The sequence below is a fragment of the Camelus ferus genome, chromosome 9, assembly GCF_009834535.1.
Source record: "Camelus ferus isolate YT-003-E chromosome 9, BCGSAC_Cfer_1.0, whole genome shotgun sequence".
Lineage (NCBI taxonomy): Eukaryota > Metazoa > Chordata > Mammalia > Artiodactyla > Camelidae > Camelus > Camelus ferus.
The window spans coordinates 7,233,193-7,260,448 of NC_045704.1; the positions used below are offsets into that span (position 1 = coordinate 7,233,193).

A 27,256-nucleotide genomic window follows, 5' to 3' on the forward strand; every position below is an offset into this window, starting at 1 on the left:
GCCTTTACATGTACCCTCCTCTCTGCCTGGGGGCCCGTCCCCGCGCCGTCATGCCGTCCGTCAGAAACACGGCCCCACGCACGGCCGCCTCCCCGGCCTGGACCCCGGCGCCCGGGCCGCAGGCACGCGAGCAGGCGCCCCGCACTCGGGGCTCTAGTGTCCGGCGGGAGAGGGCGGTGCGGGCCCGGAGGACGCGCGTTTACCTGAGGCGGGTCCCTCAGCGCGGCCGCCGCCATCGGGGTCTGAGGGCGGAGCGGGGCCGGGAGCCGTAGGAGAGGAGAGGAGACCGGGAGCGGCGGGACAGGAGGGGTCCCGGGCGTCGGGTCCGTATCCCGGGCCTGGCGCGATGCCCACCGGGGGGCGTCACGGAGCCTCGGACGCGCCTCGGTGCAGCGGGCCAGCGTCTCCTTCGGACCTTTTCGTTCCCGGCCCGCCACGCAACAGGAGAGACGCAGAAATGAAGGCTACAGGTGTGAGGGCACCCTGGCTGGCTAGGCGGGTGCCCCCTTCCTCCCTCACTGCCCCATGAGGAGCCTCGCCCCCGACAGAGGTCAAGGGAACGGCAGCAGCGGGCCGACTCCGCCGCCGGAGCCGCCAAGCAAACTGGCCGCCGGCAGAAGAGGCCGGAAGTCCCGCCCCTGACGCATGCTCAGGCGGGGAAGGCCCGCATCCTGCTCCCGTATTGGCTCATGCCTCGTGTCTGTCTGCCTTGGCCCTACTTCCGTGTGACGTAAGTCCCGGGGCTCTGACGACCTCAGGGAAGAAAGTTCTCCAGCCTGAGGGCAGGGATGGTGGCCACGAGGTTCCCTGAGGAGTGCAGGAAAGTGATGCTCCTCCCGCGCGAGCCGCTTTGCTCCCTGTTCATGGCGAGAAGAGCCGTTGCTTCAGACTCCTCGAAGCTCATCCTGCCTTCAAAGAACAAGTACTATTTTAGACGTTGGTCAGGGAATGCTGTCCGCCTTTCCAGTTCTAAGAGGACGAAGCCCGAAGCCGCTGCCGCCGCACCCCCACGCCCAGGTGTGCCCCGAGCGGAATTCAGGATGGGGCTAAGCAGGAAGAATTCTGGGCTTTGGACAATGGCCTTAGATAGCTAAGATGCATACCTAAAGGCTCATTTCAAGGACCCCAGATTCTTGCATCTTCCTCTACACAAAAAAAAGCACTAAGCACTGAAATCATTAACTTGACTTGTCTGTGCTTTGTGATTACCAACAACCTTTTAATGTTTGAATACCTTTCTTCGTTTTTTCTTTTTCCCAGCAAGAAATCTCCTGTATACTCTGGCTCCACCCTTACCTCTATGAAGCAGATCCTCCGAGCTGAGAAGTTAACTCTAGAGCTATACTACTGAGCAAGGGCGCTAAATAAAACTTCTCTCACAAGTTTTCGGTTGTGCGGTTCTCTTTGGTCCACCATCGAAGGAAGTGGAGCATCATTCCATACAGCTATTCAGACGTGATTAAGTCCATGCATAGCTGGAAACGATGTTATTGCTCTTCAAATAGTTGTAGCCTGTAGCTTTAGAGTCACTTTTGTGAGTTTCAGTGTGATTAGTTAGGAACAATAGAAAAGATTTTATACAGGTCCTAACTGGGAAGAAAGAAGAGGGATGTGGTAACAGAGAAAACAAAATCAACTGAGTAAATTTTAAAGATGTATTTGGCTTTATTGATTGAGTCAGGAATTGAGCGGCATCCCACCTGGCAAAGTGGAGAGCTCCAAAGGGCCCCAGGAAGGGAAAGGTTTTTTAAGGGAAGACATGGAAGTCATCACTAAAACAGATGATTTCAGGCTTAGGTAACCTACCTATGGGGGGACAGATGATTACCTCATCTTCCTTAGGGGACAGAGAGGGCCCATGTGACAGATTACCTCATTGGTGCTGAGCAGCAAATTCCTAACTGACCAGTTAAGGCTGTTTTTCCAGGGAAAGAAGCCGCTTCAGTTCCCTCTGATAGTCAGACCCTGTTTGTTGTCAGGGCCTAGCATAACTACATTTGGAACCTGTGATTTTCTTCCACAGATGGTGGGCCACCCTGAACTAGATGAACAACCAGATCTCAGGTTTCGCCCAAAGCCACTCTCTGGCCTGTATACTTAGGGGTTCTCTCACCCACTGAGGAAGACTTTTATCCATATAATATCTTTTTTAACCATACCCTCAGATACACACAAATTTTTTTAGGAATCAAACAAAAAATGACTTAAGATACAATTGTCAGGTACCAGACAGAAGCTGCTATTTTCAGTTGGAATATGCGTGCAAAAGAGAGCAGCTGAACCCTAAAATAAATGGGTATTGGGGGGAGGGTATAATTCAGTCGAAGAGTACATGTCTAGCATGCATTAGGTCCTGGGTTCAACCCCCAGTACCGCCATTAAAATAAATAAATAAACATAATTACCTCACCCCCCCCAACAAATGAACAAAAACAAAAAAGGGGTATCTAAACCCCATGATGTCATCTTTCTGCTAGGAAGTGAGTATTATGTCTGCAAGCATTGGCGTGGCATCTTATAGGTGAAGTTGAGACTATCTCAGAAAAACCATTGCACGATGTGCATTTCAGAAAGCAGTTAGTAATGTTTATGTATTTCTTGAAAGATAGTAGCAGGAATAGCTCTGGGGAAACACCGGTGAAAGATGAAAAAAGTTAAGACCTCAAGAAGATTTACAAGATAGATTTCTGAAGTCAGAAAAGATAGAAGAACCGTGGAGAGAAAGTATAGCTCACGTGGTAGAGCACGTGCTTACCATGCATGAGGTCCTGGGTTCAACCCCCAGTTACCCCTCTAGAAAGAAATGACAATAGTTATCTCCCTGCCACACCCCAAAAAATGGTAGAATCAAGTTGGGCATGTGACTGTCCTAAACCTTGGTCATTGTGTGAATTTCGTCTCCCAAATGTGATTTTTTTTTACCTTTATTATAGTATGATTCCTGTACCAAATGTGATTCATTTTCATTCCTGGAAGCATGGAGCAATACTCCTTTACAGGGAGAGTTACAGAGGACATTTAGTGTACCTAGAATACTAAAAATAAGAGAGAAATTGAGTTGTCATGTTTATTCACTACCCTAACAAATGTTCCCTGAGCACACACTGAGTTTTCAGGAACTTTTTCTGGGTCCATGGGAGAAATTCCGGCACAAGAGAAGCAAAGAGCACTGCCTTTACGCAGCTTCCATTATGTTTAAGGAAAACACAAGAAATAGGAAATAGGAAATACTATGTTATATAGTATGTTAGAATGTGGCAGGTGCAATGGAAACAAGGAGAAAAGGTAGGTGATTTTGCGGAGCAGGGGGATGGGATGTACTATTACCCCGAGCAGTAAGGAAGCTGAGCAAGAATGAGCCTTGTGGGGTTTTGTGTGGTGGTTGTTTTGTTAAATGACAAGTAAGGTACATAAAAATTTTTTGATCAAATATATATATATATATATATATTAGTGAAGTGTACTTGATGTACAACATTAGTTTCAGGTGTACAGCAAAGTGATTTAGCCATACGTATACATACATATACATATATATATATAATATACATATATATACACATATTTTTTCACATTCTTTGCCATTGTAGCTTATTATAAGAAATTGAATAGTTCCCTGTTCTGTACAGTAGGCCGTTGTCATTTATCTATTTTACTTGCTTTATTTAGTTTTCTTCTAGTTGAAGCATAGGCAGTTTACAATGTGTCACATTCTGGTGTACAGCATACTGTTTCAGTCATACATACACATACACATATTCCTTTTCATATTCTTTTTAATTATGGATTACTATAAGATAGGGAATATAGTTCCATGCGCTATACAATAGGACCTGTTGTTTATCTACTTTGTATATAGTAGTTAGTATCTGCAAATTTCGAAGTCTCATTTATCCCTTCCCAACACCTTTCCTCTCTGTTAACCGCAAGTTTGTTCTCTATGTCTGTGAGCCTATTTCTGTTTTATAAATAAATTCATCCATGTCTTTTTTTTTTTTGATTCTACATATAAGTGATATCATATAGTATTTTTCTTTCTTGAAGAGAGCAAATTTTGAGCAAACACCAATTCAAACTGGGCAGCACCAGGCAAAACTAGGGGAGAAGCTTTTGTAGAGCAATAAGGGAAACAGAGCAAGGACTTATCTGCTTGGCTATAGCTTAAGGCGTTGTTTTATTCAGGAAAGCCTAGTTGACTGTTGGTGATTGGTCGTTCCTAGGTTTCTATTTCTTACCTAGAGGCGTTTACAAGAATATAAACTGGCTCGTTTTCCCCTCCTTTACAAGGCTACTAAAGCATTGGCTCCACCTCAGTCTAAAGGCTTCCTCCTTTAATTACAGTTCCAAGAAAAAGAAGCATGTGGCTAAATGGCTTCCCTGTGTGGTGTTCCCACCGGGGACTGCGCAGTGGAAGTCCGGAGACTCCAGTTCTTACAGCTATTAGTCTGCTTGGCTCCTCGCAGAGACTCTCCGGGAGGTATCCCTGAGAAATCTTAACTCTGCTGTTCTCTGCAGATCTGCATCCCCGTGTACTGGGGCTTGGAGGAAAGCAGCCTGGCCTTCCGTAGACAACTTCTGACAGTTTCATCTCTGCACTGACCGTGTCCTTCAGTATCAAAGAGGGACCCATCAGAAATGCTCATTCTCAGACAAGAACCCAGATCTATTCACACAGACATTTTAGCAGCAAGGCCCAACAATCAGTGATTTAAGGAGGGGAGGGTATAACTGAGTGGTAATGTGTGTACTTACTGTGCATGAAGTCCCGGGTTCATTCCCGAGTACTGCCATTAAATATATACGTATATATAAATGAAAATGAGGGAAGGATATAGCTCAGTGGTAGAGCGCGTGCCTAGCATGCACGAGGTCCTGGATTCAATCCCCAGTACCTCCATTTAAAAAATAAATAGTGTGTATGTATGTGTGTGTTTGTGTGTGTGTGTATGTGTATGTGTATGTGTATGTGTACGTATATATATATAAACCTAATCACCCCCCCTCCGAAAATGTATCAGTGATTTAAGAAGACTTCAGGTGATCCAGAGGCACGTGTTAAAAAATAAGTAACAGACCCCAAACAGAGTCATTCACTGCTCATGGCACCAAAACAAGACTGAAGTGCAGTTCTGACCTTCAGAAGAAACTTGATCCACGAGTGTGGAATTTTCTGACTAGGGCCTATGAGGTAATCTGTCACTTTGGCCCTCTCCATCCCCCCAATACAGGAAGAAGAGCAATCTACATGACAAGACCTTTGCGCTTCCCTTCCTTCCCCCAGAAAAGGTGTTCTGGCTTTAAAATAATCCTCCCTTTTCTTTTGCTAATACCTTCTGGGCCCAACCCTTCTTCCTATGAAAAGCTTCCATATGTACAACCCTTCAGAGAGCTCCTTCTGGTTCCTATGTGGATGCTTCCATTGTCACGATTGCCTAATAAAACCAGTTAGGTCTTCCTCATGCTGTGGTTGCTGTGGACAGGGTGCCTGAGATTCTTGCCAGTAAACAAAGTGAGAAGGAAAAGACAGGCTGGGCTAACAAGCTAACTCATCAATCTAAATTTAACAAGTGTCGGATTACTAATCAGAGTTCTGCTGGGTTAACTCGTCAATCTAAGTTAGTAAGTGTCGGTTTGCTGATTCTCTGCTCATGTTTTTTTTGCTAGCCAGCTAAATTTTCAGAGAGACATTTCTGGCCTTGGAATGTCAGTTTGCTACCTCCCTGCCTCTGCTTTTGTGATAATGATGCTGCTAAAGCTGCTCCATGCCTATTGGCCAAATACCCGAAACTTGTAAGTTTTAACCCTATAAAACCTCGTGCATACTTCTTGGAGGTGCTCAGAGCTTTGGAGCAGAAGCCCCTCTGAGCCTGCCGGCATAATAAATCTAAGTATGCAAACCCTCCAAGTGGTGCTTGTTTCTTGACTGGCCTGTCATTTCCGTAATATTTCTGGAGGCCCCAGTGAGATTCAACCACACTGGCCCCTTGGGCCGCTGGACTGGTGGCTCCGGCCAACTGGGGGACGGGGCTCCAGCAGTGAACGAGGTGGTACCACCTGATGGTATTCCGGGTTCACTTTCGTGAGGGCGACTCAGTCCCCCCGGGTGACTGGGCTACAACCAGAGCCAGACTCAATGGAGAGACAGACAGACTCACCAGGTGGCCGTCCAGACAAGGTAGGAACCCCCAGGGAGAAATCAGGTCCTGTCCCAGGGGACAGAAGAGGAGGCGGATCCCCTCCTACAGGAAGCAGGATATTCGCATTGGTGGGAGGACTGTTGTTAATGTAATGTAATGTAATGTAATGTAATGTAATGTAATGTAATGTAATGTAATGTAGTGTGTGTGTGTGTGTGTGTGTGTGTGTGTGTGTCACCGGCACTGGCACTGGGGGGAAGGGGACATAAAACAGCGTATAAGTAAACGATCCCTTTACCCTTGGGGACTAAAACGAGACCACTTTAAAATAAAGTTTCAGACGCTACCTTGTCACCCGTCCCCCGGAATATCCTGTTGCGATCAATAAGCCAACCTCAATACTACCCCTCTGTCTAAAATACAGCCCGCAAGACCTGAGCCAGAGGGAGCCACCCCAGCACTGGCTGGAATCCTCTTTTCAGGTCCCCTTTTTGGTCCATTTATTCTGCCACCGGCCAGCCATCCTGGCCTCATATTTTGTCAATTTACGCTATAGAGAAGGCTTTGTGCAGGGACCCCTAGAGCTCATCCAGGCCCAGGGGAGCCTCAGGGACACTCGCCTATCGTGAAGCCCTAACTCACTGCCACCGCTTGCAGCCAAGCAGACAGATGTTAGGCCCAGCGAGGCAGCGGGGTTTTTGAGAACTGCACTGCCTCGAGGAATGGAAAAGAAAACAGAGCTACTGGGGTCACAGTCCTCGGTGCCAAGAGCAGACCCACACCTACAGGTCATAAAATCAGTGAACTGAAAATAATGGGAGCCTCTAAAACAAGCTGACAGCTCTGGACTGCATGAATCAGAACTTCAAAAAGGGGTTCTCGGGAGACTATGGAGTTTAAGTGACCCCTGGCAGGCTCCATACTTTGTGGGAACTTAAATGGTCGACCTTTGGAGTCGGGTGGCCCTCAGGAGGAACTCTGGACCTAGCAAAACTATGAGCAATCAAATAATCACTGGAACCCCAGGTCACCCAGATCGATTCCCGTACACTGACTCCTGGCTCAATATCACCCAGACTCTACCCCCATGGATTTGGTTCGGCTCAAATGGACCTGGAGAATGCAAGATATTAGCAGCTCAGCTGGTCCAGGCCAAAAAAGACAGATAGAAATAAGCCTACTTTCCAGGGAGACACAGAAGACGAGATGTGCCTGCCCCTTCCGTTTGCCCCCGGGTCACAGACATCTCTGGTCCAACTGGAGACACCACCACCCTCTGTGTCAACACCTCCCCAACCTGAGGACCCAAAGGCAGAGCCCTGCCCCCAGCCTGAGCCGGTAGGAAAGAGACTCCGCTCAGCACAAGCTGGGAAGCCAGCAGCACCGGCCCTCCAAATGCCACTGCAGGACACACAAGGGCTGCAACAAGTCAGGGAGGACAGGACTGTTCAGCGCACGCACCCCATACTCTGCGACCAACCCTTTAGCACCAAAGACCTTCTCAATAGGCGCCATCATACTCCCTACTCTGAAAAACTGCAGGCATTTCAATCACATCATGGTCTGACCAGAATTAAGAAGAGCTTCCACAACAATAGTAGATGAAGAGCCACTGGTGAACCGGCCAGGATTTCTGCCTGTCCCCCCCCAAAAAGAAGCAGAAAGTGTCAGAGCTGGCCGTGGATGGCGTTAGGGGTAGCCACGCCTAGCAGGGTCAGCGGACAGAGCATCCCCCACAGCCCTGGCACCGCCCCCACCTCGGCCGCCACTGCCACCGCCACCATGGGAACTGCCGGGGAGTGCCGGCCCCTGCCCAGTCCTGAAGCAATGCTGGGACAGTCATGGAGTTCTGTCACGAAGACATGCCAATGTTTGGTCTCTGTGCAGCCCACGATGATTTCTACTGGGTGGTATGTGACGACTGTAATCAGACTGTCAAATCGCAGGCTCTTACTGACCTTGTAGAGAATGTCTTTCATTCTCACTGGCCCACCTGGGGAAATGTTCACCAGCTGCTTCTGACTCTTTTCAATACTGAGGAAAAGAGACACATTCTCACTGAAGCACGAAAATGGCTGCAGGGCCAAGCCCCCAGGGACACACTGGATGTTGAGGGGTGGCCATAACACGGGCCCTGACACCAGACCAGACTGGGACTTTCTCTTGGAGTCCTGACTCAGAATGTGGGGCCACGGCAGCGCCCTGTGGCCTATTTGTCTAAAAGACTGGACCCTGTGGCATCAGGATGGCCACCCTGTCTGCGGGCCCTCGCTACCACAGCCACCCTGGTCAACGAGGCAGACAAACTCACGCTGGGACAGACTTGAAATGTAAAAGTGCCCCATTCTGTGGTGGCCGTGATGAACGGCCCAGGTTACACATGGGTAACTAACACAAGGATGACCCACTACCAGGGGCTCCTATGTGAAAGTCCAAGAGTCCGTCCAGAGACTGTGCGAACCTCAAACCCAGCCACATATTTGCCTGAGGGGGAAGGTCAGCCTGACCACGACTGAAAAAAAAAATCATCAAAGAAGTGTATGCAAGCAGGCCTGATCTAACCGACAAGCCCCTGCAAAACCCAGATTTGGAACTTTTCACAGACGGCGGCAGTTACATGCAGAATGGACAACAGCGAGCAGATCATGCTGTAACAACAACCCGAGAGGTAATAAAGGCAGAGTCCCTTCTCCCAGGATGGTCTGCTCAGCGAGCAGAGATCTGGGCACTGGTCCAGGCACTAAGGGAAGGGAAAGGAAAGCAGGTCAATATATACACCGATTCCAAATGTGCATTTGCAACCTTGCATGTGCATGGAGCTATCTATAAGGAGAGAGGACATTTCACTGCTGGGGGAAAAGAAATCAACAACAAAGAAAAAAGTTTACAGTTACTGGAGGCAGTATGGGATCCAAAGCAAGTGGCCCTTATTCACTGCAAGGGACACCAAAAAGGAATTGACCCTGTGAGCCAGGAGAACAGGCTGGCTGATCAAAAGGCAAGAGAGGCAGCCGCCTGGGAACACTCAGTAATTAAAGTTATGGCAGCGCCAGAGCTACCCACTGCCCCAGAATGTAGCCACGACGAAAACAAGTGGACACAGGCTAAACGAGGGAAAAAAGGAAAGGACGGATGGTGGATCATGACAGATGGAAGGGTTTTCATCCCGGGACGACTAGCTTATCGCATAGTCCAACAACACCACGAAGCCACACACACGGGAAAAATGGGTTTGGAGGCCCTCCTAAAGCAATATTTCCTGGTTTCTCGTCTCCCTACTCTGTGTGCATCAATCTCTCAACGCTGCTTGCTCTGTGCTCAAAACAATCCAAAACAAGGGCTCACTGGGCCAACAGGAGGACAGCGATGCAGATCGGCTCCCTTCAGAGATTTAGAAGTGGACTTTACTGAACTTGGGCCCAGTAAGGGATAAAAGTACCTGCTGGTTTTTGTCTGCACCTTCACAGGGTGGGTAAAAGCCTACCCCACCAGGACAGAGAAAGCAAGAGAGGTAACAAAGGCTCTCCTCACGGGTGTCATCCCTCGGTTTGGAATACCTGCCTCCATCGGGTCTGACAATGGACCCTCCGTCGTGGCAGAGATTGTACAGCAGGTGGCAGAGGCACTGAGCATCCGCTGGAACCTGCACACAGCATACCGGCCTCAAAGCTCAGGGAAGGTAGAACGAATGAACAGAACTCTAAAACAAATGATAGCTAAAATCAGCCAAGAAACCCAGCTCCCCTGGGTGGACATTTTTATCCCTGGCTCTGTTAAGAATTAGATGCACCCCAAGACTTAACATTGGGTACTCTCCGTTTGAAATCCTCTATGGGCGACCACCACCTTTAGTCAGGATGGGAAATCCCACCCCAGAAATAGGAAATTCAGGGCTCCAACAACAACTGTTGGGACTAGGACAAGTACTAAGGGAAGTTTGGGGTTGGGTAATGAAGAGAACCCCCATTTCATTAGAAGTCCAAGTGCATCCCCATAAACCAGGTGACCAAGTATGGGTGAAGGATTGGAAAAACGAACCTCTCAAGCCAACGTGGAGGGGACCATATTTAGTGGTATTAACCACTCCTACAGCTGTTAAAGTTGCAGGAATCAACCCTTTAGAACCACCACTCCAGGGTTAAGAGAGCGACTTCACCTCAGAGGGACCATGGAAAATTGAGAGCATACCAGGAGACCCGCTCAAGTTCAAGATCGAGTGACCAGAGAAGGATCGACGAGCCCTGCTCTTGCCACACCCGGAAGCTGGCTAGTCAACGCACGGCCAAAGCCTGAGGAAAGCTCAACGAAGCTGTTAAATGTGTTCCTCTTGTGCTCCCCTGCGTCTTTCTCTGTTTGCTATACTAGCCTGCGTATTGGCGGTGGGGCTGCCCAGCACCGCCACACCTGACTGGAATATAGGCCATAGGACACTGGTAGCTATTTTATACCTTGTTATAACTGGTGCCATAACCGCAGCATCATGTCTAAGATAATCCTAAGGCTGACATTACTGATGCTGATGCCCTCACTCCCCTTGGCTGCACAATGCACCTACGCTGAACCGGGTGATAGGTGGTCCATGTACCAACCTGTACTTTCAGCTTATACTTATCCGCCGAGTCAATGCTATGACTCCACCTCAGAGTGCACATATCAGGGCAGATCCTACTGGACTGGCACGATTAAGGCTTATTATGTATCTGGCATCAAGTGCTATGGCACACCGGGCAAGCTAGTGTGCCGGACCAAGCAAACACATTATGGGATGAATGATGGAGGAGGGGTACAGGACCAGGCACGCCGGCAAGCAGTCCAACAAGCAGTTCAGAGGCAACACCAGAAGTTATTACCTACCCGGGAGCCAATAAAGCTTCCATCATTAGCCAAACCTCGGGATCTGGATCCACAAATAAGATTGGCTGTTGGCCGCAGTCCATGGGATTCTCAATCATTCCAATCCAGACCTGGCTAAAGGTTGCTGGCTATGTACCTGGCTTTACCTTTGACAAACCTCACTAAGACTTCCACTATGACTAATAGCGATGTTGCCTCTACCACTAGGAGTTCAAGGCTGAACTGGGTACAGCTTGCAAACAAGGCACCAGAATGCTATTTCAATAATGGAACTAATCCTTTAGAGGGCACTCTAACTATAAAACAATGTATTAAAACCTCTCACTCTATGGGCCAAGTGTGCCAGCCCACGCAAAGATGGTGTTCTAATAACGGGACTTACCTTGTGTGTGGCGAACTTGCCTACCGGTGCCTCCCTGCCGGATGGGCAGCTTTATGTGCTTTGGCTTATCGCACTCCCCGAATGGACATTATGCCTAATAATCAAAGTCTACGTATCCCCGTCATAACTCATCAGCATCCGCGAAGAATAAAACGAGCCATACAAGTGAGCCCCTTGCTAGTGGGGCTTGGAGTGGCAGCAGGGGTGGGCACGGGAATCAGTGGCATAGCTTCATCCTATTACTATTATCAGCTTACAGGTGAGTTCAGCCAAGATCTCCAATACCAGAAACCGAGGGAGCTCTGCAAAATCAGGTTCACTCTCTGGCTGAGGTGTTCCTACAAAACAGAAGGGGTCTGGACCTACTCACAGCCAAAGAAGGGGAACTATGCCTCTCCCTAAATAAAAAACGCTGTTCTTATGCCAATCAATCAGGAATTGTCAGAGGGATGGTTCAAGAGTTACAAGACTGAGTGGAAAAGAAAAAACATATTTTAGACAAGAGCCCATGGACAGGCCCCTGGGGCTGGACCTCCTGGCTGGCACCTTTCATAAGTTCCTTGCTTCTGATTTTTCCAGCTCTGCTATTTGGGCCCTCTGTCCTAAACTCCTTGACCCGCTTTGCCAGTGAGCAGACAGAGACTATAAAACTCCAGATGTCAGCCTCCAATTATGAGCCCCTGCAACAGGTGAGTGATGCTGTTTACTCCAACAAGGGTTGTGAGAGCATGAAGAGGGGGGAATGTGAAGGAAGACAGGCTGGGCTAACAAGCTAACTCGTAAATACGCGTGTCATAAGTGTCTGGTTACTGATCTGAGTTCTGCTGGGCTAACTAATAAAACTAAGTTAATAACTGTTGGTTTGCTGATTCCCTGCTCATAATTTTTGCTAGCGAGGTGGACTTTCAGAGAGACATATCTGGCCTTGAAATGCTGGTTTGCTGCCTCTCTGCCTCTACTTTTGTGATAATGATGCTGCTAAAGCTGTTCCATGCCTATTGGCCGAATACCCCAAGCTTGTACTTTACCCTATAAAACCTCGTGCGCACGTCTTGGAGGTGCTCAGAGTGTCGAAGGAGAAGCCCCTCTAAGCCCGCTGCTGTAATACATCTGAGTACTGCAACCCTTCAAGTGGTGCTTGTTTCTTAGCTGGCCTGTCATTTCCATAACAAAACCTCCTGGCCAGCTATAGAATGTTAGAACTGTGGTTGTAAAAGTTTATCGGTACACATGTCTTATTTTAATTTTTAAAAACAATGTGTAGAAGTCAAATTCTCTACTGTTTATTCATGGATTACTTCTCCTTTACAACCAGAGAATGTGAAAATCCTCCCATCCTTATACTTGCTGCAGAAAAACCATATTTACAGCATGACATCCTTGTAGAATGGCTTTGCACATGGGTGAATTGCTGTACGTGGGTTGGTGTGTTCAAATATGTTCCTATTAATATTGTTTTTCTTAGCACAAGAAAATCCTACTTTACCAATCTGCACTCCATTACTTCCTCCATTAACCATGCATCTTGGAAACCCAACTGCTGAGGAGTTTGGCTCTGACTTCCTCCTTCTAAGGCCAGGGGCCAGGAGGCGCCCAACTGGCAGGACCTGGGGGGGATCCAGTGCCCCTGCATTGCAGACCACCACGACCGTGCTGTGTCCTCAAGGGCCGCCCAGGACAACAATGACCAGGAACTCTGGGCAGGGCATTGTCTTTGCGATGAGTGGTAGAAGCAAGGACATAAAACACCTGGACAAGGCACGGAACCCTCTGTCTCCTGGGCCCCACCCCTGTTCTCCTGACCAGTTATCATCCACCTTCACCTGAACCTGCACCCCACCAGGATCGCCCCTTCCTCGCTGTCCCCTGACGTACCACCTCAGATCAGATGTGTCCTAACAGCTTGGGGCAAGTAGGCCTCAGAGGAGAAAATCTCACCAGTTTCCCTTGGGAACCTTACCCTGTGGCAGCCTGGAGGCCCTTCCACCTGAGTTTCCTGGGCCTGAGTCCTCCTGAGACACCTCACCAGGGACACAGAGGCCCACAGTGTCACCCTCACCCAATGGGTGTGTCTAGAAAAGCAGCCACAAGTGATGGTGAAGTCCATGAAGGGGAAATACTAGTGGGAAACCATCAGTCAATAATCACAAAAAAAGAAAGATGAAAAGAACTTTGAAGAGTGTTCAGAGGATGAGAATCCCTTACAAGGAATCAGATGAGGCCAGAGGGAATATGGCTGTGCAGGGGATCTTCCCAGCCCTCCACTTCATTCCCACTCTCCTCCCACTGCCCCTCTGGGGAGGCTGCATATCGGCTCCAGCACCAGATGGCTACTGAGATGAGGCCACTAAGGGATTCTACTGCCCCTCCCAGGGTGTGCAGGGAGGTCCCTCCCCTCTGGCTGGTCAGGATTCTCTCTTCAGCATGAGGCCGCTGGCATCTCCAGCCACCTCCCAGTCCGGAAACCTGTTGTCTGCCTGGCCTTTTCAAGTCTCCTGCTGCACAGGCTAAGTTCAGTTTTCACGAAACACCCAGGGGACCCCAAGGAGAATTTCTCAGCTCCTTCTCTGAGTACATCCCACTTTCACGGTGGGAGAATTTGTACCTTGGAAATTGGCAAAACCTACAAAGTGCAGCTAAATTTATTGCTTTACTGAGTGCTGGGACTTAAATGATGGAAACAGCAAAAACATATTGAAAAAAATTGGGAAATGATATGATCAAAAATTGTACAATAGATGTCTACGTGGTAAACAGCACATTATACAAACGTTCAAGGTCACAAATCTCTAGGGAAGTATAATGAAAACCAGAGAGATAGCACTACTCATTGACTCAAAGGGCTGACATTCGGGATTGCCACAGGGAGCTGGGGTGTAGCTCACCGGCAGAACACACGTTCAGCATATATGAGGTCCAATTCCCAGTATCTCCACTTAAAAAAAAAAAACCGCTTATCATGGACTTTGAGGAACTGGAACTCTCCCACAGTGCTGATGGGAACACAAAAGGGAACCGTTCTTTTCGATCAGTTTCTCACTCTCAAAAGGAGTTAAACATTCACCTGCCCCATGACTCACACATTCCACGGAATTATCAACGAAACATAAAGGAATCATACATCCATATAAAGAACTGACACAAATGTTTGTAGCAGCTTTATTTTCCATAGTGAGAACCCAGCAAAATAACACTCAGAAAACACCCAGAAAAAAGATGAATGCATAAACGCCCAGTGATACACTCAAGGAATACTACTCAACAGAAAATAGCTAAGTCACTCATATACATCGCTGATGAATCTCAAGTAACTAGGCAACAACGGAAATAGGAAGAAAAAAAGAGTAAACACTTTATGATTCCAATCAGATAAATTCACGAAAATGCAGAGGTATTTACTGCAAGGGAAAGGAAACCAAATAATACTTGGAGAGGTGAGAAGGGCAAGGAGACACTAGAATAGGACATCAGCTAAACGTACCGCAACAAACATGGGCATGACCAGGACTGTGGTGGTTTCAGAGGCTCATTCCTAGGTGAAAACTTATTAACTTGTATATTTCAAATATATGCAGCTTAGTACACGTACATTATACCTTGATAAAGCTTTAAAAATTGACTCAAGATGAAAAATTGGTATGTCCCACTCTTTGAAAAACAGGTTTGGCAACCCTGTATTGAATCCACCAACTCTCTCCGACTGCCCGCTGGGGGTCACTCGGAGCTCAGTCGCAGCAAATCCAGGGAGCAATGACGTACACTTCTACTGGAGGCAACACAAAGGCGGCCTGGGTCACAACAGCCACAGCCTCCTTCTCCTTTTTGTCTTGCCTCTGCAGTGAGGGCCTTGAGGTCAGATTCACTAGCCCCCACAGAACCCAAAACAAAACCTTCCACATATATTGCATGACAGTGACTCCAGCTACGCATGATAAACACACCTGGAGGTCCCAACATTTGTGTACAAACCGATCCTGCATGCTCAATGTCACAGGAACATCTGGGTGCATTCTTAGAAGAGGCACATTCCATCTAGTTGGCTGCAGCCTCCTCCACTCCCTCTTCGACCAGTTTCTGCACTGATTATGGTTTCCACTGGACCCAGGGGTCTTACAACTAGCACCATTACCTCTAAGAATTGTGCACACCAGGAAGCATCAGGTTCCTTGTAGACTGGGGGAGCACAGGTCCATCAAAAGTCTCCGAACACCCCGTAATCTCTAATTTGACGAAAGGAAAAAACTCATGCCACTCTCAGAAGCACCTGGAGTGAGAGTCAACCCAGCCCTATGGCCCCCCAGTTTCCCCAGTGTCCTTACACTGAACAAGGAAAATGCACATTCCCTGTACATTCATGCCTTTCTCTACTGAGAAGTCCCCAACATTGAGAAAGATTTGTCTGCTAAGACATTTCCCACATTCAGTGCACTCTTAAGGCCTTTCTCCTGTGTGACTTCTCTGACGATAACTGACGGTGGAACTACCGGTAAAAGACTTCCCAGTCAGTGCATCTGAAAGGCCTTTCTGCTGTGAGCCCTCTGGTGATAACGGAGGCTGGAGACAGCGGTAAAGGATTTCCCACATTCACTGCACTTAGGTCCTTCTCCAGTGTGAGCTTTCTGATGACCACGTAGGAGGTAATTTAAGGGAAAAGATTTCCCACATTCAGTGCATTTGTAAGGCCTTTCTCCAGTGTGAGGCCTCCGACGGTACTGGAAGGTGTAACTAAAGGTAAAGATTTTCCACATTCACTGCAGTTAAAAGGTTTTTCTCCCGTGTGAACATTGTAGAGTTCACTAACCCTACACTTACTATGCTAAGATTTCCCACACTCACTACACACATAAGGTCTTTCTCTCTTGTCAACCCACTGGTGTTTTCTCAAACTGCTTCTTTGGATAAAGGATTTCCCACATTCACTACATGCATAAGGCCTTTCTCCAGAATGACGACTATAATTTCAACACAGAGCATCACTAGACATAAAAAATTTCCCACAGTCACTGCATTCATTAGGCCTTTCTCCAGAGTGAACTGTGTGATAACAGAGATTGGATCTAGTGGTAAAAGACTTCCCACAATGCCTAAACTTATAAGGTCTTTTTCCTGTGTGAGGTCACTAATGATATGTGACAGAAACCGGAGACATGAAAGATTTCCCACAGTCACTGCACTCAGTAGGCCTTTCTCAAGAGTGAACTTTTAGGTGATTACGGAGGTTAACAAGACTGGTATAAGATTTCCCACAGTAACTGCATTTAAAAGGCGTTCCTCCTCTGTGAGATTTCTGATGATATCTTAAGCCATGCCAAGAGATATAAGATTTCCCACAGTCACTGCACTCATAAGGCCGTTCTCCAGAATGAACTCTCTGATGACAACGGAGGAAGTAGTTAGTCTTAAAGGCTTTCCCACAGTCAACGCACTCATAAGGCTTTTCTCCTGTGTGACATTTCTGATGATATGTGAAAGAAGACTTAGACCTAAAACATTTCCCACAGTCACTGCACTCATAAGGCCTTTCTCCAGAATGAATTCTCAGATGGTAACGGAGGGCGAAGTTACTGGTCAAAGATTTCCCGCATTCACTGCACCTTTTAGAAGACCTCTTTCCAGAATGAACTTCCTGACGGGAACAAAATCTGGATTTAAAGAGAAAAGGCTTCCCACAGTCACTGTACTCAGAAGGCTTTCCTCCTCTGTGAGATTTCTGATGGTATCTTAAGGCAGACCTAGAGGAAAAAGATTTCCCACAGTCACTGCACTCATAAGGCCGTTCTCCAGAATGAACTCTCTGATGACAACGGAGGAAGTAGTTAGTCTTAAAGGCTTTCCCACAGTCACTGCACTCATAAGGCCTTTCTCCAGTGTGAGATTTCCGATGATATGTGAAAGAGGACCTAGACGAAAAAGATTTCCAACAGTCAACGCACTCATAAGGCTTTTCTCCAGAATGACTTCTCTGATGGTAACGGAGGTTGGAACTAAAAGTAAAAGCCTTCCCACATTCACTGCACTTATACGGCTTTTCTCCTGTGTGAGATCTCTGATGACGTGTGAGGGCAGCCTTAGATGTAAAAGATTTCCCACAGTACCTGCACTCAGAAAGCCTTTCTCCAGAGTGAACTCGTAGATGACAACGGAGGTTAAAACGAGTGGTGTAAGATTTCCCGCAATGACTGCACTTATAAGGCTGTTCTCCTGTGTGAGATCTCTGATGATAAATGAAGGAAGACTTCAAGTTGAAACATTTCCCACAGTCACTACACTCATGAGGCCGTTCTCCAGAATGAACTCTCTGATGACGACGGAGGAAGGAGTTAGTGGTAAAGGCTTTCCCACAGTCACTGCACTCATACGGCTTTTCTCCTGTGTGAGATCTCTGATGATAAATGAGGGCAGACCTACAGCTAAAAGATTTCACACAGTCATTACACTTATAAAACCCTTCTCCAGAGAAAACTCTCTCACGTGGAATCAACTCAGACCTATCGGAAAAAGACCCTGAACAGTCACTGCACACGGAGCTGCTTGCACCATTGTGCAATTTCTGGGGATAAATGAAGTCAGACTTGTGGCTCAGGGATTTCCCACATTTGCTGCACTTGTCCTGTCTTGAACCAGTACACATTTTTCCATGTTGACTGAAGGTTGAGTTTTGCCTAAACGTTTTGCCACATTGGTTAAACACATGAAGCGTTTCTCCAGAGTGGATTCTATGGTGCATAACAAATGAGACTTTGTACCTAAATGTTTTGCCACACTCACTGCACACAAAGCGTGGTCTTTCAGTGTCGACACCCTGGTCCTGAACAAGTGTGTGTTCAGGGCCGAGGGCTTTGTCGCATTCTCCTGAAATGGGAAGACTTCTGCTTTGTAAAGCTGTGGCTGTATTTGGCTTCTCCACAGTAGGTGTGGCCTGTTGCTGCAGAGGTCTGGCATTGGCCACGATTTTCCCGGAAGTAAAAGGATCATGTGACACGTGGAATCTGTGGCTCTTGAAAAACGAAGCCCCTTGCACACTGCTTTCCAAAGGTATATAGAATTGTGTTGCACACGCCCCACACCTCAACAGTTTCTGGCTGTGTCCTGTTCCTTGCTGCTCAGCCACCTGGAAAATGTCTCTCAAAACAGGACCACACATCTCACAGGGGTGGGTCTTCTGGGAAGACGAAGCGGCCTCAGGAGACCCAGCCTGGGTCACCGCTTCGGGAACAGTCTCTTCACAGGATGTCTCATCACCCCCAGCTCCACAGCAGCAACCTGAATGCAAAGTGACAATCGTGAAGGACACGTAGACTTCATGGGTGTGAGGGAGGGGGGCCGAGCTCACCACAAATGTGTGACAGTCTCACGTAAGAATGAGGGTTTTCACGCAGATGGGATGCTTTTCAAGACTAGGGAACTGGAATTGAGTTTGAGCAGCAGCTGCTGTGCATTACTGGGCCCCTAGAGTCTGACAATGGTGGAGACCTTACCCCGGGAAGGACACAGAAACAGGCTGTGACACAAGGATGCGCAGAGTCTAGTACTCACTTCTCCGACCACAGCTTCCTGTGGGGCCTTTTCCACTGCTGATCTGAACCTCAGCAGAAGGGTGGGATCAAGGCCATGAAAGCACAATCACAACACATGCAATGGCACCAAAACCCTGCATGAACAAAGACACAGGCCAGCTGTATTCATAACACAGCCCTGATGCTACACTGTCCCCAGCTGCCATTTACCAGGATCAGGCCCCTCCGAGACCACCTGCCCATGGCTGCAGTCATGTTCATACCACGATGCACAGAGGACCCTTCTCTCTAAGTCCTATCTGCAACCACCTGGGACATGCAGGACACAAGCAGTGAAGGAAAAACGGGACAAGCGAATGGCCACTGCTGTCCCACAGCAACGCAGCACACAGCAGCCCCGAGAAGGGCACAAGGTGAGTGACCTCACCAAATAGCAGAAAAGAAGACACCATCCTTCACCAGTGACAAAAACAATTCCACGGCTGCCCAGGAAGGAAATCGCTTAGCCTTACAAGGCTCAAGAGTCAAATTAAGAGCTGACTACAACACACTGGAGCATAAAGAAAGGAACCAGCACACAGAAAGGATGGCTGGAGACACTGTGTTAACACAGACATCTGGAGAACACTAGGAAATAAGGGCTGGGCTGTCACTGGGCTTACTATGTCAGCCACAAGGGGGAGCCACTGCAGCCCTGGTGGCCTGCTCTGCAGGAGACGCCAGCTGCCTGCTCCACAGAGGACACTGGAGCTTGCGCCAGCCAGCTACCCAACAGCCATGGCAACAGCACATGCCCTGGAGTGTCCGAAGCTACAGGGCCACACCTCGGTGAGAGCTGCCGTTGTGGCAATCTAGGATCAGGGCTGCCACCCCCTTCCAACCCTGTGCACGTCCTGGAGCCAAAGTGCTGCACCTACTCTGTGGCTGCTGGCATTCCAGAACCTGCCGCCACTCTGTAGCCACCGCTACATCTCGTACTACTGTGTCTCAGGGCCAGAAGACCACTTCGCTACAGAGTCGCCAGCTCTACCGCCCCCTAGCCACTGTGTTCAGGTGTGCGGCCACACACAGACCCCGGGGCTGCTCCCTGCGTGGCCACATCTCACAATCCAAAGGCAAGGCTGCTCAAGACTAGGCAACGACCCACACCCCAGAACTGCTGTCACCCCACAGGTGCCCGCCTGTCAGACACCAGGGCCAGCACAACCAACAGGGAGCCCAAGAGCCAACTGGGCACCAACATGGATGGATCCCTTTGGCCAGAAGCTCCTCCGTCCATGGGAGAAAGAGTTCGCGAGTTCCCCAGCAGCCTTCCCCACCGCTGTGGACACGCTCAGCCTCGCTGACTGAGAACTCCTGATACCTTCACCGGGGGTGACTTCAGGTGAAGCTGCTGCACTGACACCAACACACCTGGCTCTTCCCCAGAGTCACAGTGGCCACAGACGATCAAGCTGGCACCGCTGCACCCACCACAGGTGGGGTCTTTCCCCACCAACACGGTAACACCCAGTCTGCAGGAAACAGGCTGCACCAACAAATCAGCACACATTGGCGCAAGGCTACAGAAAACCACCACCGCCCAAAATCAAGGAAACGTGAAACCAATACAGAATACCATAATTTAGCTGAAATCACACCCAAGGAAATGGAGATCTACCAAGTATCAAAGAATTCAACGTAAATGTTTGAACAAAGTTCAGCGAGCAACAACATAACCCAGAGAGACAATTCAACAAAATAAGGTAAACAATACACACACACACAACTTGTTCAACACACAGATAGAAATAATACAGAACTAAACGGACTGACTCAGTGTGCACTGGGTACACCATGCAGAGCAGAGTGAGCACTATGCTCACCTAAGCGCTCACCTGCAGGTGCCTGCACTCACTCACCTCACAAATACTGGCTGCGAGGAACAGCAGGATGCAGGAATCACCCCATAATTTCAACCAGTGCTCCTGAGTTTCTGGCGTACCTGATCCCTAACAGGGCACTCAGATAGGAACAGGTGGGAAATGAATCACTGATGGGATTCTTAATGGGATACAACAGGCCGCTAAGATACATCAACATAAGAAGAAATGCAGTGGGGAGGTGGGGATGGTGTATCCCAGTGGGTACAGCATGGGCTTAACATGCACCATGTCCTGGTTGGTTCAAGCCCCAGTATTTCCACTATCAATCAATCAATTGATCAATGAATCAAGCAATCTAATTACCACGACCCCCCCCCCAAAAAAAAGAGAAAATAAACACCTTTATATCTCAAAGAACTGTTGAAAGAACAAACTAAACCCAAAATTACCAGAAGAAAGGCAGTAAGAATTCTCAGGGCAGAAATAAATGAAAGAGACTACAAGACAAAAGACAAGGAGTTCACTTTTGAAAAGTTAAACAAAATTGACAAATCTTTACGTCCACAAAGAAAAAACACTCAGATAAAATCAGAAATCAAAGAGACATTACAACTATTAACACAGAAACACAAAGGAGTATAAAAGACTACTATGATGAGTTAAATACCAACAAATTGCATAACCCAGAAGAAATGGATACAATCCTACAAACCATTTAACCGAGACTGAATTGTGAAACTGAAAAAACAAACAGACCTAACCAGTAAGGAGATGGAATCAATTATCAAACATCTGCCAACAACCAACAGCCCAGGACCAGACAAATTCGCTGGTCAAGTCCATCAAATATTTCAGAAGAATTAGCCCCATCCTCCACAAATTTCCAAACATTGAAGAGGATGAACCTCTTCCAAACTCATTTTATGAGCTCAGCATTACCCTGCTACCAAACCTACACAAGGACACTACAAAAAAGCTGCAACCCAACATTCATGATCAACACATAAGCAGAAATATTCAGTAAAATACCACAGACCCAAATTCAGCAGCGCAAGAAAACATACACCCGGAACAACTGGAGTCACCCCTGCGATGTAAGGATGCCTCAAGGTACACAGATCAATGCGATACATGCGATACACCTCTTGAGCAGAATGGAGAATAAAAAGCATATGATCTTTGCAATTGATGCAGAAAAAGCATTCCAAAAACTTCGGCACACTTTTATAGTAAAAACTCTCAACAAACTAAGTACAGGAGAAGCGTACTTCACCATGACACACGCCATATATGACAGGTCACAGCCTAGTCCATATTCATAGTAAAAGCTAAAAGTTTTCCCTCTCCAATCTGGAATGACACAAGGATGGACTCTCTCATCACTTCCGTTCAACTACAGGAGTCTACCCAGACCAATTGGGCAACAAAAAGAAGTAAGTGGCCTCTAAATCTGAAAGGAAGAAGCAAAGTCTTCTCTACAGATGACACTTAAGGACTCTCCCACAGAACTGGTAAGAGTGCATAAACAAAATCAGAAAGTTGGAGGATACAAAATTAACATACAAAAATCACTTGAACTGCAGCCCAGTAACAATAGACTATCTGAAAAACAAACAAAAAAAGAGTGACAGTTTCGAAAGGAAGAAACAACTGCAGTTAACAGCATCAACACCAATACATACTTAGGAAGGAAATTAACCAAGGAGCAGAAAAATGTGTATGTGAAAAAGTGTTTAGTCACTGATAAAGGACATTAAAGGTGGAAATAAATGGGAAAATGCCCAGTGTCCAGGGATTGGAAGAGTTAATATTGTGAAAATGGCCGTAATACCCAAAGTCCTCTAGTTTGTATGCAACTCCTACTGAAATTCCAACACTATTTTTCCCAGAAATAGAGAAAAACTACCTGTGCAGACAACCACAAAAGAGCCTGAACAGCCAATGCAATCCTGAGAAGATCAGAGTGAAAAGCATCTCAGTCCTACCCTCGAATCATATTACAAAATGACGGTAATCAAAACAGTATGGTACTGGCATAAAAACGGACAGGCCAGAGAACAGAAGAGACAGCCCAGAACAAGCCCAGGCATCCGCAGGCAGCTGGCCTTTGGTAAGGGCACAAACCGCACACAGGAGCAAAAGCACAGTCTCTTCCGTGAACACTGCTGGGAAAACTGCATATCCACATCAAACGTATGAAACTGGATTCCCATATTCCAGGACTCATGAAAACGAACTCAACAAGGATTAGACACCTCAATGGAAGAGCTGAAACCGTAAACTCCTAGAAAAACATACACAAGAGGGCTCCGTGACACTATCCTTGGTAATCAATTTCAAACTTTGGCACCAAGGAGGGAAGGTATAACTCAGTGGTTAGACTACATACTTAGCATGCACAAGGTTCTGACTTCAATCCCCAGAACCTCCATTTCCATAAATAAGTAAACCTAAATACCTCTGCCCCTCACCCCAGAAAAACATACAAAATATGGCACCAAAAGCACAGGCACCGAAAGCAAAAGCAAACACGTGGGACTACATCAAATTAAAAGGTTGCTGAACAGCAAAAGAAAAATTCAACACAGTGAAAGAGATACAAATGGTTAACCGGTGCTCACAATCACTAATCCTCAGCGGAAATGTAGATCAAAACCATGAACTGTCACCTCAGGCCTGTTAGAATGACTTAGCCAAAAGACAACAGGAAACATGTTGGCGAGGATGTGGAGACAAAAGAGAGCCTTCGAACATTGTTGCTAAAAATGCAAATTAGTGCAGTCACTGTGGAAAGTATTACAGTTATTCCTCAATAACTCTAGGTATATATGAACTAAATCAGTATCTCCATTTTTATTGCAGCATTATCTGCACAGACAAGAGATGGAAACCTTCTAAGGCGTCTATTAGTGGATGAAGTGACCATGAAAATGTGGTATACACACATGCAAATATACGTGAAGAAATATTCAGCCGTGAAAACAAAGAACCCTGTCACTAGCAACAACATAAATAAACCTGGAGGACATTATGCTAAGTCAAAGAAGCCACTCAGACAAAGACACATAAGTATGCTATTACTTATAAGGAGAATCTTCAGAAAACAAAAATAAAGTGAACTCAGAAACAGAAAGAGAAGGCCAGAGGCTGATGACTAGGTAAACTGGGAGATGCTGGTCAAAGGATATACTATCATTTACAAGACCAGAAAGTTCTGAACATCTAATGCACAGTATGGTGACTGTAGTTATTAACACTGCATTGTCAAGCTGCAATTTGCTAAGAAAGTACATCTTAATTGTTCTCACCAAAAGAAAAAGAAAGAACAAATAAATTAAGTTAGCTCACACGTTAACTCCACAGCGATAATTATTTTAAAATAGCTATGGATATCATCCTGTTACATACTTTAAATATATAGAATTTTATTTGTGCATTGTACCACAATAATGGTGGGTGGGTGGGGACAGGGAGAGAGGATGTCTAAACATCACAAAGAGAACAATACAGGAAACAGTTGAACCGTAGCTCAAAGTCCAGGTAAGTACCCACCATGACAATGGCTGCAATTCCATACACAGGACAAATCCAGGCACATGGAATTGTCAGCTCCAGTTGGGGCCACAGAAATTGCATGGATCTGGACACACTGCCCCACTCAGGGAAAGGGGAACCAAGGTGCATCCATTAGCCTTACTGCAAGACAGCTGACCTCCAATCCTTCCCCATGAGGGTTCAGTACAGCAGGTACTAAGGCTGCAGGAGAGAGAAGAGCAGTGCAAACACCCCAGCCTTCCACCTGCCACAACTCCCCCAGAAAACTGCGGAAGCAAGCACTGCCTGCAGCACAGTTTGAGGACAGAGCACCACCTTCACAAAGGGGAGTGAGGCAGGACACAGAGCCTATGCCACTGGGGAGGGGGAAGCGGAGGGGACGGTCTCACCCAGTGAGGATACAAGTGCATAGTTCTTCAGCATCACATCGAGGTACAGGCGTCTCTGAGCCTCATCAAGGAGCCTCCATTCCTTCCCGGAGAAGCGCACGGCAACATCCAGAAAGCTCACACCACCCTGTCATGAAGGGGACAGACGAAATCTTGAACGTTCTCCCTCTGACAACCCACAATCCACCTCCCCACACATCTATGCCATTCCCACCCTCCACCGGACCTCCCACCTGACAGAGGATGCCAGGCCCTGGTGCCACTGATGCCCACAGTCTCCTCACTGCCCGTTAATCAGTGTTCAGTCCTCAGCAACAACAGACAGGGGCACACACATGCCATCTCAGCTCTGGGCCTGGCCTGAACGGCCCCAGCCCTCCTGCCAAGCAATTCCTCTTGGATCTCCCAAATCACGCCTGAAAGACACAAGCTCGCGCTTCACCCTTAAGTCTTCAACACCAGGGTCCAGGAGCCATCAGCTCACACCTCCTCTCCACGTGCACATCACAGTGTAGACTGCACCTCTCTCGCATCTTCAGAACCTACCCTTGCACTCCCACAGCCCTGCACACTTCCTGCTCCACGCCACAGGAGTCTCCCGGGACACACCCATGTGCTTGGCACAAGGCCTGCACAGAATGCTTGAAAAATTCAACTACGATTCAGCACAACCATGGTCCTCTAATGCACCGAATGCCAGGGAAAGCGTCCAACATTGCACAGAAGACCTCCCCAGCTGCCTCTAATCCTTGCTTCACTATTAGCCACCGGGAACCAAGAGTCAATTTCATACTCCCATGATCCTGCTGCGTTTCTGTACCGCCAGGCTATCCCTTCAGCAGCCACAACGCTCCTCTCTCCACTCAACCTTTGTGGAAACCCCAGCCCTGAAGATCTCCCTACCAGGAACAGTGACGACCATATTTGCCCCAGACCTCTTCCGTCAGAACAAGACTCAAACTACCTGGACCCCATCAAACCTCACCTTAAAATTCTGGAAAGCTATACACTGCTAAATAAGCAGCACTCCCAGCCTCCCTGCCATCTTGTCTCAGTTCCCGCTACCTCTCCCCAGCCATCTTCCATCCACTCATCCCATGGAAGCCTTGGCCACCTGCCCGATCAACTCCTCTCCCACACCGTTCCCACTGCCACTTCACCTCGCTTGCATTTGCACTGCCCAGCAAACCCAACCAGGCACTCAGCGAGAGCCACTTCTTAGCACACACCCGTCTTTTCGACCTACTAATAGCATTGCCACCGTAACCTACGTTCCCCTCCTAATTGTGTTAAACAGCTTCACCCTCGTGCACATAACGGCCATCATTTTTGAAAGTCTCCATCCTCAACGACTTCCCTAGCTGTCCAGACCTGCCTGTCCAGCTACCCGCTTGTTACCTACACTCACTCTTCTCTTGAAACATTTCAGACTCTTAAGAGCGGAAATAAACTTACAGTATTGCCAAGGAAAATTAACCTACTGCTAACGTCCCTAACGAACGGATGGGCCTTCCATCTGTCGCCTACTAGGACGAAAGACTAGGTCGTCCCTCACTACTACTTCCCTTCTCTCACCAAGAGCAACACCCCCAATTCCGAGAGGCCCTTCTCCAAAAGTGGATCCAGAATTCAACCACTTCTCACACATCCAGTGCGGTCACTCTGGTCCATCAACATTCACTACGACTCTTGCGATTAATCCTCCTGTGCTGCCTGCCTCCTCCCTTCCCCCCTGCCCCCTGCCGCCAGTCGGCTCTGGTCTCTGCAGCTAGATGGAGCCTGTTTTGGTCTGGGTTGCTGTACCCTGGACCCGACTCAGTCCGAACTCCAGCCTTTACATGTACCCTCCTCTCTGCCTGGGGGCCCGTCCCCGCGCCGTCATGCCGTCCGTCAGAAACACGGCCCCACGCACGGCCGCCTCCCCGGCCTGGACCCCGGCGCCCGGGCCGCAGGCACGCGAGCAGGCGCCCCGCACTCGGGGCTCTAGTGTCCGGCGGGAGAGGGCGGTGCGGGCCCGGAGGACGCGCGTTTACCTGAGGCGGGTCCCTCAGCGCGGCCGCCGCCATCGGGGTCTGAGGGCGGAGCGGGGCCGGGAGCCGTAGGAGAGGAGAGGAGACCGGGAGCGGCGGGACAGGAGGGGTCCCGGGCGTCGGGTCCGTATCCCGGGCCTGGCGCGATGCCCACCGGGGGGCGTCACGGAGCCTCGGACGCGCCTCGGTGCAGCGGGCCAGCGTCTCCTTCGGACCTTTTCGTTCCCGGCCCGCCACGCAACAGGAGAGACGCAGAAATGAAGGCTACAGGTGTGAGGGCACCCTGGCTGGCTAGGCGGGTGCCCCCTTCCTCCCTCACTGCCCCATGAGGAGCCTCGCCCCCGACAGAGGTCAAGGGAACGGCAGCAGCGGGCCGACTCCGCCGCCGGAGCCGCCAAGCAAACTGGCCGCCGGCAGAAGAGGCCGGAAGTCCCGCCCCTGACGCATGCTCAGGCGGGGAAGGCCCGCATCCTGCTCCCGTATTGGCTCATGCCTCGTGTCTGTCTGCCTTGGCCCTACTTCCGTGT

The 27,256-nt window shown here is 48.4% G+C and overlaps 1 protein-coding gene across 4 annotated transcripts; it reads right to left on the reverse strand.

Annotated features, from left to right (window-relative positions):
• Window positions 1-240: 240 nt before the first annotated feature.
• LOC102514029 (zinc finger protein 418-like) lies at window positions 241-27,256 on the reverse strand. Of its 4 annotated transcripts, none has more exons than XM_032487437.1 (3): window positions 26,733-27,256; window positions 24,700-24,826; window positions 241-909 (listed from the first exon to the last, which is right to left on the reverse strand). In XM_032487437.1, exons 1-3 carry the CDS (start codon window positions 26,763-26,765, stop codon window positions 755-757), a joined length of 315 nt encoding a protein of 104 aa, XP_032343328.1. In that variant the 5' UTR covers window positions 26,766-27,256; the 3' UTR covers window positions 241-754. The 4 variants fall into 4 exon arrangements, with proteins under 4 accessions (XP_032343328.1, XP_032343326.1, XP_032343327.1 ...); XM_032487435.1 differs by lacking the exon at window positions 241-909 and adding an exon at window positions 14,502-18,636 and having other exon boundaries at window positions 26,733-27,255; XM_014564905.2 differs by lacking the exon at window positions 241-909 and adding an exon at window positions 22,885-24,511 and having other exon boundaries at window positions 26,733-27,254.

Coding starts and splice junctions, on each gene's coding strand:
- LOC102514029 (XM_032487435.1), bottom strand. CDS start 26,765: ATGGCGGCGGCCGCGCTGAGGGACCCGCCTCAG. Junction 24,827..26,732: donor CGCTGAGGGACCCGCCTCAG/GTAAACGCGCGT, acceptor CCTTCATGACAG/GGTGGTGTGAGCTTTCTGGA. Junction 18,637..24,699: donor TGCACTTGTATCCTCACTGG/GTGAGACCGTCC, acceptor CTTTGCATTCAG/GTTGCTGCTGTGGAGCTGGG.